General features: G+C 40.2%; 1 protein-coding gene across 5 annotated transcripts in view; it reads left to right on the plus strand.

Annotated features, from left to right (window-relative positions):
• The first annotated feature begins 272 nt into the window (after nucleotides 1–272).
• Nucleotides 273–14,854, plus strand: part of FMO1 (flavin containing dimethylaniline monoxygenase 1) — a 28,297-nt gene continuing 13,715 nt past the window's right edge. For 2 of the 5 annotated variants that reach the window (XR_014814384.1, XM_005656645.4), the window contains exons 1-3: nucleotides 273–541; nucleotides 7,381–7,518; nucleotides 12,968–13,156. Coding sequence is in view for 2 of the 5 variants with exons in the window: in XM_005656645.4 (XP_005656702.1) it covers nucleotides 7,387–7,518; nucleotides 12,968–13,156 (321 nt within the window). In the remaining 3 variants the exon portion in view is untranslated. 5 annotated transcript variants of the gene reach the window in all.

Consider the following 14,854-nt stretch of genomic DNA (forward strand, 5'->3'; position numbering starts at 1 on the left):
ATCTCTGGTGTACAAGATGTTGTCATAATCACCTTATTTTATTTATTCCCTCCCTTTTAAAGAATGAAATCTATAAACAATGAAGATGCTGCTGTGACTCGATGATTTCTATTTTGCAGGGAAAAGAATAATTTAAAGTGCATATCACCAGTCAGTGTTTCTTTTAGCATTTCGCTGTTGCAAGTATTCAAGTTAAAGTATAAACAATGGTTAACCTTAGATTCCAAATTCGGCATAACAGGTATGATGAATGCAGAGCCTGGTGTACTGGGGACTCCTAGGCCAGCACAGGCTCAGGATCATCCATCCATAAGATTTCTGCAGGCTCAAGTCCTCACTGTGGCCAAGTCTTGGCAGCAGGAACTTCTAGTACATAAACAACAAGATAAAATCTCTGGTTCCCTTGGATTAGGGAGGTGGGGCCCAGATTTTTCCTGTTTTGTTACTGAGCTTCAGGACAGAATCACCTCACCAGAATGCCACTCCCTCAGTCTGTGGAAGAGCTATAAAGCCACTCCTGCCTCAAAGTACAAAGAGAGTGGTAAGTAAATGCTTGAGTGCTTGGGGACAGTAAAGTCAGATATTATCAAGTCTTCTGTGTACACTGGTAAGTACTTTGCTGGGTAGATTACTAAGTGGTTAATTAGAAGATAAAACTTGGATTCCTAATGCAAAGGAAAATCAGTATTTTTTTCTCAAGTGTTTCCATTAATAGCTTCTAACATGGTGCCGAACAATGCTTTGGGGGTTTGTCTACCAGATATTGGCATTGGGCACATGCTGGGAAAGAGAGGACAACCCCCTCTCTTTTCGAATCTAATTTATGTTGGCATGTTGTCCTTGGTTCCCGTTGCTAAAAGTGCTCCATTCTGTGCATTATGACAAAATGTTTTGATTTGCATACTATTGTCAGATCTTTTTTCTGGTCCCACTTCCAGCTGAATTCATAAGATTATAAATTGTAAGGGTTTTGAAAATCTCTTGTAGATATCCAGTTGAATGCCATCTGATTTACAAATGGAGAAACTAGTCTACCCTTCGTTATTTCTTAGTTTCTCTTCCAGCCTAGGGAACATCTTTAGCCTTGTAACAGGTATGATGAATGCAGAGCCTGGCAGAATTTTTCTTACTTCGTGGTTGTGTTTAGGAATAGGCTTATATTGGTGGGGAACTGCTGGAGGATAGAAATCCCAGAGAATGGCCTTGCTCTAATCCAAATTTCTTACCGGCTGGTACTCATTTGTTCTTAAGGGCTAAGTGGGCACCTTCACTCACCCTCAATTGCCATTCAACTACTCTCTCTGCTTATCCTTGAAATGCACAGCCCATTAAGAATATCATATCATTGTACAGCCTGTGCCAGGATCTGTGTGCTGAGGTGTGTGTGTGTGTGTGTGTGTGTGTATCTCTGTGTGAGAAAGACAGAGACAAAGAGAAAGACACAAAGAACACAGGACAGAGAGACAGAGAGAAAGAGAAAAGGGAAGAGAGAGAGGAATGGGTAATATACAAAGAAAAGACTAGATGCAATTCCAATGCACTAGTGAAGATGGCTTCCTAGGAAATACATAGGTGAGTCACACTATAAGCAGTTAAGAAATTAATCAATTGATATACTGCTAGACTCAGATAAAGATAATTTGCATTTTCCTAACACTGGTGGATAAGGTCTCCATCTTATTTACCAATTAAAAATCAATTAAAAATATATCCAGAAGGAAAGACTATAATCTAGAGTTTCCTAAACTTCGTACATTCAAGGACTTCTTTATTTTGTAATTCTCACAGAGTCCCCAGACTATAGTTTTTCATATTAAGTAGTCAGGCCCAATAACTTATATATTTCTATTCTTTGTATGTGCACTTTTATTCTTTTATCAAACAACTTTGTAGCTGTTTGAAAAAATAATATACAAATTGAAAGAAAAGTGGTATTTTTATTTCATTATTAAATAATCACAGTTATTTAATATTGAGGATTATGTGCCTGCTGGGCACTGCACTTCTCAACCCTTGGAATCCGATCAAACATCTTCTCTTCATTTCCTATTCTACCTTGACCAAGTTTCGTGCACTACTTGCTTTTTAACATTGCAATTGCCAAAAACCAAGCTTTGCAAAGGTGTAACGTCATCGATAGAACACAACCCTATCTGGTATTAAAATTATGAACTACCTCCAGCTAGCAATTTTGTTCAGTGTTCAACAGACACGGAGTATTACGTGCTTTCCTGAAGTTTTTAAAATAACTCTGTGCTTCTGAACACAATTTTGGGAACAACAGCCCTAGCTTCATGTTCAGACCCTTTATGTCATTCCAATAAACCAAAATGTGCACTCAATCTGACTTCAGTACATTATATATTTACATCTTACTCTTTGAAGTAGAGGCAGGAATATAAAATGCCTAGGAGGGTTTCCCATTGTGGCTCAGCAGTAATGAATCTGACTAATATCCATGAGGACACAGGTTCAATCCCTGGCTGGCCTTGCTCAGTTGGTTAAGGGCCCAGAGTTGCCATTACCTGTGGTGTAGGTCACAGATGCAGCTCAGATCCTGCACTGCTGTGGCTAAGGTGTAGGCCAGCAGCTACAGCTCCTGGGAACTTCCAAATGCCATGGATGCGACCCTTAAAGAGACAATTAATTAATTAGTTAATTAATTAATATGCCTAGGAAAAGAATTATAGTTCATAATCCTATAGTTTAAAATTGGTAACTTTGATGTAAGCGACAGTGATTTCCCAACTCATTTAGCAATTCTGTGTTGCTTAAGTTATTTGTTTGATTTTTTTTATAAATTCAGTTTCATCCAGTGACACTTTGCCAATGTAGTCTTTTTTTTTTTACTTTTATTTCTTATTTCTTTCATATTTAGTCAGCTTTGAGGAGACTATCTTCATTAAAATAATAGTAATGATAATTGCTTTTCAAACCTCCAACAAAGGAGTAGCCACATTTTTAGTGAATAGTCACATAAGGAGCAATAGAATTTTTAATATTAGTTTTGCATTAGCATAGGAAATAGTACTCTAATAACCAGTGTCATTAGTGTACTTTTCACCCTAATTAAATTTCCTGCTATGTTATCAATCACTCTGTCTAAAAGTATAGTAGTCACTGACTGGAAATGATTTTTAGCTAAAATAAATAAAAAAGCAAATGACACTTTTTCTAAAAAGCATTTATTAATTTTCAATCACTTGGGTATAATTATCAATACTTGAATGAGTGGTCAGAAGCATTCCTTTTTATCATCATGTGAAGGCAGCATCTACCCTGAGTGCTTATATGCTCATGTATTCTCCTGTTTGTGTTTGTGACACATCAAGCAGGTTTGAAACAAAAACTTAAAGAAAGAAAGAGAAAATCCTTAAGGATGAGTTTGGAGCCTATTTTTTTCTTTTTTTCTTTCCCTTCCTCTCACTATCATTCCTATATTTCCCTACTCATTTCCTTCACTTGCTAGAAGACAACCTTTAGATATCTATTTCTAGTTGACCCTATGACTCTGATTCCAAATAAATAAACCCAAAATTGTCAAGGCAGATAGCCACAAAAATATCAGATTAAAAACTCTGCTGAAGATATGAAAATAACATAGCAACATCTTTTCGGAGATGAGAATGTCCCAGGTGCTGTGCTAAATGATTTTTATGCATTAGTTGATTCATTCTTACAACAGGTTCTACTTCTAGCTTTATTTCAGAGAGCAGGAAACTGAGATACAGAAACAAATCTCTTGTGTAATGTCCTACTGCTAGCAGTTAGCCAACACTGGACTACAGACTCAGGTCTCTAACTGGTAACTTTCCTACTGTCCTTTGAAAAGCCCCAGGGATGTTAATTGTTCACAGAAGGCCGGCTGCATCTGGCCCACACTGAGACACTGGTGACCTGGGTAGGGGATTTTGACTTATTGTACATTGGATAGAAAGTCATTTTGAGGAAATAATCTCTGACCCAGGATATTAGCTCCCAGGAGATATTTGCTCCATTCTTGTTTTAATTAAAAAGATATAAGGTGATAAATTAATTCATTTTACCCATCAGGAAATCAACCCATTGCCAAATATTTATGCAACTACTAGTACAGACCAAGCGTACAACTAGAAGCTGTGAGAAAATAAGAAAGAAGTCAAAGGAAATGGCCTATTTTAGGGAAACATATAGCCTTATCCAGAAAGACTAACATGTGATCCAATGAATCAATAGTGTAATGCAGTGCCTTTGTGTGAGGAACACGCTCTTTCCTGCAGCATCCAGAGAAAAGCAAGCTCTGGGAGTTCCCTTCATGGCTTGATGGTTAACTAACCCGACTAGGATCCATGAGGATGCAGGTTTGATCCCTGGCCTCACTCAGTGGGTTAAGGATCTGGTGTTGCCATGAGCTGTGGTGCAGGTTGCAGACACAGCTTGGATCCCAAGTTGCTGTGGATGTGGTGTAGGCCAGCGGCTGTAGCTCCAACTGGACCCCTAGCCTGGGAACTTCCAATATCCCAAAAGTGCAGCCCTAAAAAAAGCAAAAAAAAAAAAAAAAAGAGAGAGAAAGAGAGAGAGAGAAGCAAGCCCTTTGTGAAGTCAGGCAGTCATGATGCTTCTCAGAACCATCTCTGACCCTTACTCTCACTGCTCCCTTTCTTAGCAGTACACCTCCTTTGTTCCTCTGACCACTGGAGTTCTTTTCATCCTTTAAAACCTGGAGTAAATAGTATTCCTCTGTGTTACCTTCCTACCACCCTAAAGTCAGAATTAGCACCTCTTTCTTCATGCACTTATGGCAGTATATACATGAGACATATCAAGTTAGAACTTGACACAGAATTTTGTATTTATTTTCAAATCCCACTTCTCCTATCATAAGGAAGGCATCATGCCTTATTCATCTTTTACTTTCAGTATCTTGCCCAGGGCTTAGCAACATAGAAGCCCCTCATTGAGTGTTTGAAGGTTAAATTAATCAGAGAATTAATCTTAGAATCTGGCTTGATAGGACCCTATCAAGCATTTGATTCCATCCTCTATATAACCTATTAATTTCCTACTTATGATATCTCCAAAAAAATCATCATACTGACTCTGCCTGAACAAAATAAATATCAGAGCTGGAAAAGCTGGAAAGTGTTTATATTGACTTAAAATTTACCTCTGCATACCATCTTCAATTCCACGATTAGCTGTAATTCTAATCTTTCTGCTCATGATGATTCTTTAACTGTTTAAAGGTAAATATTTACAGAACTGCATCAGGCCTTTGGAGTAAGAGTCCATAATTATCCTCTTTGGAAAAGTGAGCCCAAGTCAATTCCGTCTGAATCGAGAGCTTGACATCCCCCAGAGGGTATCTACTAGCTTTTCCCTAGTAAATCAGATCCAGTTGCCACAGGGAAGCAATAAGCTCTATAACATTTTACATGACACCTGAAAAAAATGGGCCTTTTCATCTCCTTTCAGAAATATTTATGGATTTTGAGCATCACCTACATTATGTTCCAAGTGCAGCCCTAGACACTGGGGCCACAGCAGGGAACAAAGCAGTTGAACTATTTCTCTGTTTCCCAATCCTGAAAAACAAAGAATGTATATTCATTTTCATGGAGAGAGCTAACTATAAAACAATAAAAAGCAAATGTTCAGGAAAACAATGTCTTTGGGGTGCTTCTTGCATCCATTCTGTACTTTAAAAATTTACTAACTGGAGGAAAGAAAATTGTGACCTAAAAAATATTTGGGAACAGCACTTAAAATTACAAGATGTGGTGTTAAATATGTGTGTATTGACTAAAATGCTGTAGAAATTAAAAGAACAGAGGCTCTTTGGAGTTCCCACTGTGGTGCAGTGGGTTAAGGATCTGGTGTTGTCTCTGCAGCAGCTCGGGTTGCTGTGGAGGCTTGGGTTTGATCCCCAGCCCGGCACAGTGGGTTAAGGATCCAGCCTTGCCACAGCTGTGGTGCAGGTCACAGTTGCAGTTCAGATTCAATCCCTGATCTGGGAACTTCCATATGCCTCAGGTGCAGCAAAACAAAACAAAACAAAACAAAAAACAGAGGCTCATTGATGGGAAGCTAATTTGGGGAAATGTTTTTATGGTTGCAATGGCTTCTATTTATTGAGAATTTTCTATGTGCCAGGAGCATTTCCAAGCCAACTGTCAGGTGTTAACTCATTTGATTCTTACAAAACACTGCAAGGAGAAGTTCCCCATTGCGGCTTAGCTGGTTACGTACCGGACTAGTATCCATGAGGATGCAAGTTTGATTCCTGGCCTCACTCAGTAGGTTAAGAATCTGCGGTGCTGCAAGCTGTGGTACAGGTCATATATGAGGCTCAGATCTGGTGTTGCTGTGGCTGTGGTATAGGCTGGCAGCTGTAGCTCCGATTTGACCCCTCGCCTTGGAACTTACATATGCCACAGGTGCGGCCCTAAAAATTAATAATAATACTAATAATACAGGGAAACCACTACTATTTTCTCCATTTTTTTATTATGCACAGAAGGGTTAAATAATTTGCCTAAGATCACAGAGCAGTAACTGGAAGAACTGAGCTTTAACCTAGGCAATCTGGTGCAGAGCTTGGTTGTTCAACCAACACACTACATTGCTTCTCAGCTTTCATACAAGTTCTTGCTAACTCATGGCCTGGGGCCAGACAATCCTTCACCTGTGCCAATGGTGACCGTTCCTTGCTCCCTGGAGGTGAATCAGTATCCAATGGGGAGAGGATGGATGATTTTCCACGCACCCTCTTCCACTGGTGACCACCCACTGCAGCAGATAGGAAGAGGATGGGCAGCACAGCCAGGGCCCTGGAAGTATGCCAGGGACTGGGACTCACCCAAGGCAGTGCTATAGGGGCACTTGTGGTGACAGAGTGGTTTGGCTCCTCATCCCAACGCCACTCCATCAGCTGCTGTGCAGCCTTGTGCCACATTATCACACCAATCTGAGCATTAGTTTCATATGTTTATAAAGATTCATGTTTGACAAGGTGACCCTTTCCTGGTCTTCTTCTGGTCTATTCCACTCTAGAGTTAGTGGAGGAAGGCTGGCGGCAATTGCACAGTCCAGCACTAAAACCCTCCACTAAAGGATCTGGTTTCGGCCACTCTGCCAAAAGCTACACTCTTGACAGCAACTGTACTATCATTTAACGCTAGCTCCAAGTGAGAGGGTGGTAACATACCAAGCACAGGGTTAAACCAGCTTCCTGAACATTTCTCTTCTCCCACTCACAACATCAGAAACCAGTAGAGAATGTTTAAATAGAGCAAATCCCTTAATCTATCAAATTTGTTTTTCTGGTTTGCTGGAGCAGCCAAGGATTGGGTGGGGCTTTCACTTAAGAATAAAAGGTTCTGCTTCATTTTCCCCATACAGAAGAACATGGCCAAGCGAGTTGCAATTGTGGGAGCTGGGGTCAGTGGCCTGGCCTCCATCAAGTGCTGCCTGGAGGAAGGGCTGGAGCCCACCTGCTTTGAGAGGAGCGATGACCTTGGGGGGCTGTGGAGATTCACTGTAAGTAGGGCTTCAATAACTTTTTCGTATGTCTGGAAAAGTTTGTTGTTGGAAAATGGCTTGATCAGCACAAGTAGATATTAAATTTCTTCCACAAGGGATGGCACCTATAGGGAGAGGCTAGGACCATCTGCTGAATGGGGGAGGGGGAAAGGGTGTGTCCAGAAAGAACCTAAAAGATAAATTTAAAAAAAAGAATCAGGCTGCAGCCTGAATTTGGGCATGAAGTGCATCAGCTGCCTTGCAAACATCATCCAGAGCGAAGAGGAAGAAAGATGTCTGCAAAGGGTGGAATGGAGTGGCTGGGACAGGCAGGAGAGGCCAGGACAAGGGGGATAGGAGCAGAATCATGGAGCCTGAAGCAAGCAAGAGACTGCAGCGTTGGGGGTAAAGTTATAAACACAGCACAGGAATTTCAGCCTCTGCCTGCAAAACAAAGCTGCTTATACCTGCTTCTTTTACCAGCCTTGCCATATTGTGAGTAAAGTGACATAGGACTCAGTGTAGAATGAATTCTATACTAAGGGTCTTTCTGCCCAGACAATTCCAACCCATGTAAAGAACAATGAGAAGGAAAGAAGTGAGTTTGGGACAATCAAAAAGAAAGAAAGTGAGTTTAGAGCTGAGTGTTGCCTGAGGGGAAAAAAAAGAAAAAAAAAAGTAGTATTCTCAAATTTCAGCTACATTCTGGATTGAAGAGGGGAAAGAGGTGCCGAAGGAGGAGAGGCAATTATAAAGCTCATTCTTGACTGGCCTGGAGCCCAGGGGAACCACAGGGGCCCTGCTGGAGGTCAGTGAAACCCTATGAGCTCCACAGCCAGGGAGTTGTTGGCATCAGATCCCTCCAAGCCTCCTATTTTCCCTCTTTCTCTGGAGAGCAAGAACATTTCCCATGAGCTTTACATGTGCTAAAGAGAAAGATGCCAGGAAGAGTGAAAAGGAGCAAGGTGTCAGATATCCCAGTCTCATTGGAACAAGCACAATGTAATTATTTTCTAACTCAGCAAACAAAGTTCCAGAGAGGCCAAGGTTGCTAATTTCGTCATAGTTCTCCCAGTATAGACCACTTGACTCACATAAAGAAGAACTGTATATCTTGATGTGTCCAACTGGAGACAGGATTAAGATGGCAGAATAGAAGGACTAGAAATTGCCTTCTCTCATAAAAAAATAAACAAATAAATAAAACCAAATGCTGAACAACCTTCAACCAAATGGACTGGAAACTTTCAAAAAGATATCCTACTCCAGAAGACAAAGAGGAGGCCACATCAAGAGGTAGGAGGGGCGATTAGGTGATATAAGCAACCCCATACCTTCAGGGTGGGAGGGCCACAGACTAGAAAGTAACTGTATCACAGAGACTCACCTACCAGGAGTGAGAGTTCTGAGCCCCACGTCAAGTCTCCATGCCTGGGGATCTGGCATTGGGAGAGAGCCCCCAAAGCATCTGGCATTGAAGGCCAGTGGGGTTGTGCACAGGAGCTCCATGGGACTGGGGGAAATGGAGACCCCATTCTTGAAAGGTGTAAACAGGCTTTCATATGCACTGAGTCCCAGGGCAAAGCAGAGACTTCATAGGAATCTGGGTCAGGCCTGACTGCAGTTCTTGGAGGATCTCTGTGGCTCTTGTGGGGAAAGAACATTGGAGACAAATCTCTCAGGAATATTCATCAGCATGTATTCCTCTAGAGGTGGCCATTTTTGGAAAATCTGGCCCCACCTATCGGTAAATAGGCTGCCTAAAGACCCCCCAAGGCACACAGCTACCTCTGATCTCACCCAGAGGCAAAGCCCCCCCACCAGAGGGATAGGAATCAGCCCCACCTACCAATGGGCAGGCACCAGTTCCTCCCATCTGGAAGCCTACAGAAAGCCCCAGTACCAACTTCAGCCATAAGGGGGGCAGACATCAGAAGTAAGAGAAGCTACAACTCTATTGTCTGCAAAAAGGACACCACACCAAAAACTTATAAAAATGAAAAGGCAGATAACTATAACTCAGATTAGGGAACAAGAAAAAAACCCAGAAAAACAACTAAGTGATCTGGAGACTATTGGCCTCCAGGAAAAAAGACTTTAGACTATGATGCTGAAGATGTTGCCAGACATTAGAAATAAACTGGAGGCAAAGACTGATAATTTACAGCAAACACTGAACAAAGAAATACAAGATTTAAAACTTAAGCAAGCAGAGATGCAAAATTGAAATGTGTCCAACCACCAAATGTGACCACTGATGCACAGAGACCTCCCAAGGGGCCTAGAGAAAACAGAAGATCTATTCCCATGCATTCCAAAAGGACAGCAGAAACCCTACATGTATGCTGTAACTCTAGCCTCTATTTCTATGTCTATGTCCATTGACATCATTGCTAATCAAGCAGGATGCCCTTCACCTAATGAGCCTCAGAATCCTTCTTAACACAGTGCTCCAGAGAAGCACTACTAATCCATCAGAGTTGAGAGCAGGCTTGCAAGATAAAGCTGCCAGAGTAGAGGGACAATGAGCAGAGTTTTTTGTTAATGTGATCTCAGTCAAAACGAAAAGTGAGCCTAGAGACCTTTGGATACCAGACAAAAATGCTCCTTCTATAAATCACAGATACCTAGTTATTAACATAAAAAAATATTGACCTCAGAATCGAGAGAAATGAGGATGTACTTGGGCTGTGGGATGGAAATCCTGTGAAATTAGATTGTTATGATCATTATACAACTACAGATGTGATAAATTCATTTGAGTAATAAAAAAAAAAAGGATTTGAGAGAAACGAGTTTTAGATCTAGCTGTGCCCCACTGGCAGTGTAATCGGCAGGTCAAACATCTATGCACAAAGTGCTATGAGGGACACAAAAATGAGAAACACTCATCCTGCCTGAGGGCACTATCAGGCTGATGGAAAAAGGGCAGGATTTTGCAAGTCAGAGACAGTTCTATGAGTGTTTAAATGAGGCCAGAATCATATCCTCTTGAGGGAAGACAAGGAAGGCTTCATGGAGGAGATGGTATGTGATGGACTGACTCTGAAGAATTTCAACAGGCAAATGAGATTGAGTGGGAGATACCAGGGAGGAAACCATAAAGACAAAGCAGGCTCAGAAAGTAAAAATAGCTTATGGTGTATGTGGTACGTGTAAGAGAAATCATGGAAGGGAAGGACAGGGGCTGAGTATTTGGGCAAGGGATTCATATTCAATTTAGAAAGCAATGGATAATGAGCTGAACTAAAATGTTTTTCTGTTGTTATTATTGTTGTATTTGTTTTGTTTGCATGATAGGAAGACCCATTTATGTTTATAGGTAAAGAGAAAATAACTGGATGATTAGGAAATGACTAAATGCATAAGCCCAAACTTAGACAAGATCCTAGCAGAAAAAGGAAGGAGTGGAATTGCAGGCCCAAGTGGAAGCTTTTACCTTAGAAAGGTGGATAAGGCACATCTTCTTCAGAGATAGGAGGGGAAGGAAAAGTGAGCACAAAGGACAAATAGTGAGGCGAGGGGAAGAAGATGCAGGAGCACACACGCCAGAAGTCTCAGTTCTTTCAGGAAAATGTGGCATCTGTGGAGGATGAAGGACTGTGTATAGAGAATGGGTGTAGAGAATTAAGCAAAAAAGAGAAGGACACTGTGAGAGCTGTGATAGGATATCAAAAGGATGAGAAATAAGATGACCCAACAGTAGCCAAAGTAAAATAGTACCCAATTAACAAGTCATTTCAGCCCACTTCACAGAACATGAAGTCAGCTTTAAAAATAGATAAAAACCAAATTACTAGGGTCCTGGGAAACAGGACTGATAACAAACAGTTCCTCTCTGGTTCTGCAGATTACAACTTTGCGTAGCACTGCTTTAGATCTTTCTACAGAATAAAAGATCAAGATGTAAATAGCCATCTTCCTCAGATGCCATTTAGATTCTAATTTCTGGATTTATTCCAGATAAATGAGATTGTCAGCTGTGAGGTCACAGATAAGCAAGATACGGGGAACTCATCAGTTGATGAGATTGGTATCATTAATTCAAACTACAAAAATATGTTTACAAGATATGCTTTATTCTGTTATCACTACACATTTCATGGATCTAGATTCATATCTTTTGAGGGAATAAAGTAAGTCCTCTCAAAATGTGAGGTTCATGCTCATGTTTCTACTTGTTCACACAAATAAAATAATTATTGTTTCACCAGGAAAAAAGAACTATACATATCCAAGATGGCAAATGATATTAAAATACCAAGGACCTTCCCATTGAAATTAGAACAATTCATAATGCATCTAAGAGACAGAGGCGATGTATATACCTAAATGAATAATGAAAACTGCCTACTATTTAACCTTGCAGTAGTTGTCACAGATATTGCTATTTGCTAGTTATTCAAGTCAAAACTGAGGTGGGAAGTTGGTTAGTGTTTTGCCATGCTCATGGTTGTCCAATCTGGAAACCTTTGATCTACATTCTCTCCTAAACCCTAAACCCAACCAGTTTCATAATCCTATGTATTCTACTTTACTGCCATCTCACAAATCCCATCTCTCTCAGTTTCAACTGCCTCTGCCTTTGCTCAGGCCATCACTGGCAGTCACATGGATTTGAGTTTCAGGGTCTTAACTAGCCTCCATTCCTTCCTTGCCAGATCTCTCAATTCATATATTTTGTAGAACCAGAATTATCATTCCAAAATTTAATACGAATCACTTCCTAGTTAAGACATCTGGAAGACTGCCATTACCTTTCTATGAAACCCAATTCCTTAACTTCAGATACAAAACCCTTTGTAATCTAAACTGCCTTTCTCTATAATCCTTTCAACAATAACTCATGAAACCAAAGAACCTAGCAACCATTCATCATGTAGATACTACTTCCTGGCTCTGGTGTATTTCCATATCCTCCTGTATTTTGCAGTGATGCTGTGTGAATCTGGACAGGTGAGTTTATCCCAGGTTTATGTATTTGCACATGATAAATAACATTATAGTTTCTTTCTTTCTTTCTTTTTTTCTTTCTCTCTTTCTTTCTGTCTGTCTGTCTTTTTAGGGCTACTCCTGCAGCATACAAAGTTCCCAGGCTGGGGGTCAAATTGAAGCTGTAGCTGACAGCCTACACCACAGCCACAGCAACACAGGATCCTTAACCCACTGAGCGAGGCCAGGGATCTAACCTGCATCCTCATGGATACTAGTTGGGTTCGTAACTGCTGAGCCACAGCAGGAACTCCCCGTAGTTCTAATCATAATATTCATAGTGGGATCTGATACTTCTCATCTCTCAAGTAAGTACAGGACAGCAAATCCCATTAGAAAGTAGCAGTTAGCATATATAAATCGTCTGAGCCACTTTAATCTTAGTCAAGGTTTTGAAATGCCTAAAAATGAATATTCTTTTCATGTGTGTGTACACATGTGCATACATGCTCATGTACATGCATTGTTTGTACAGGAACATGTTGAAGAAGGCAGAGCCAGCCTCTACAAGTCTGTGGTTTCCAACAGCTGCAAGGAGATGTCTTGTTACCCAGACTTTCCATTCCCAGAAGATTACCCAAACTATGTGCCAAATTCTCACTTCCTGGAATATCTCAGAATGTATGCAAACCAGTTCAACCTTCTGAAGTGCATTCAATTCAAGGTAAGAAAGACACAAAACATCAATAAATCAGGAAGTATTTCATACTCTTTTCTATTATTTCTCTGTAATCTACCCCAGACTCTGTAGATGAGATAATAAACTGGCAAAATTGATGACATCTGACATCTGGTTGGATTCCTCTCCCCCCTTGTACTTATAATCACTCTAAATAAATCTGGAGGTGAAAATGGATATTTTGTCTAAGGATTCACATGTATAAAGTTTAGTTTGCACTTCTTACATCCAAGTATCCAATGTACCTTTAAAACGTCAGAACACATTTTCAGTTTGAACCAAATTCCTGTACACAGGGACCCTAAGAACTTCCTACCAGCTCCTGGTTAGCCTATTTTTATTTATTTATTTGTATATTTATTTATTTTTACTCAGTGAATTGTATTACATTTATAGTTGTACAATGATCATCACAAACCAATTTTAGAGCATTTCCATCCCAAACCCCCCGGGTACCCTATTTTTACTGTGCCTTTATAGGAATGGATGTATGCATTGGCTTATACACAAGTGAATATAATTCTTCAAAGGAATCTTTTCTAGATATCCTTGGGAATAGAAAAATCTTTGATATTGTTCTTCTCATAGACCATACCAACCTCCCTTCCCAGAGAAAGTAACATGAATGGAAAGATTGACCAAAACGGGTACCATGTAAGATTCATATTCGCAACCTTAAAAGTACTCCTGATCAGAATGAAGTGAATATTTTGAAGAGTTATCTTCACTTCCCTGTTCATAGGAGCATTGTTTACAATGGCCAAGCCATGGAAACCACTTAAGTGTCCAATGATGAGTAAATGGATAAATAAAATGTGTGTGTGTGAGAGAGAGAGAGATGTACACAATGGGATAATAATTTAGCCACAGTAAAGAAGAAAATTCTGTCACTTGCAAACACATGAATGAACCTTGAGAGTATTATGCTAGAAGTAAATCAGGCAGATAAAGACAAATTCTGTATGATCTTACCTGTATGCAGAATGAAAACAATAAACAAACTCATAGAAATATAGAACAGATTGATAGTTGCCAAAAGTAGAGTTGAGGATGGAGAGGGGAGGGGGTGAAGATGTCAAAATGTACTAACCTCCAGTTTTCCAAGGGACAGAATAATATAAAATACTACCACAGTCAATGGATATAATCCACAAAAATAGATAAATAGTGGAATTCAAAATTTCTGAATTTGAATCATTTCCTCTACTACGTGCTTTCCAAGCCTGTTTTAAAATGATGTTTAAAAAAACACAAAAACTAGATGTTCTCCAAAATTTTAAGTACACACAATCAGTTGTCTATGAGAGGTTTTGTTTTTTTGCCTTCTTCTCCATGCCTTCAAAATTTTCAATCATGAACACATTATTTTAAAGATAAAAATAAATTTTATTTTGAAATGTTTTTTAATTAGCTGAAAATTTATATTTTAAAAAGGCAATTGCTAGAGTTCCCATCGTGGCTCAGTGGTTAACGAATCTGAGTAGGAACCATGATGTTGCAGTTTCAATCCCTGGCCTTGCTCAGTGGGTTAAGGATCTGGCGTTGCCATGAGCTGTGGTGTAGTTCGCAGACACAGCTCGTATCCCAAGTTGCTGTGGCTCTGGCGTAGGCCAGCAGCTACAGCTCCGATTAGACCCCTAGCCTGGGAACCTCCATATGCCACGGGAGCAGCCCTAGAAAAGG

The sequence above is a fragment of the Sus scrofa genome, chromosome 9 (genome assembly GCF_054392235.1).
Source record: "Sus scrofa isolate SSC_HxYL_T2T_F1_AM1 chromosome 9, Sscrofa_HxYL_maternal_Yorkshire_Landrace_v2.0, whole genome shotgun sequence".
Lineage (NCBI taxonomy): Eukaryota > Metazoa > Chordata > Mammalia > Artiodactyla > Suidae > Sus > Sus scrofa.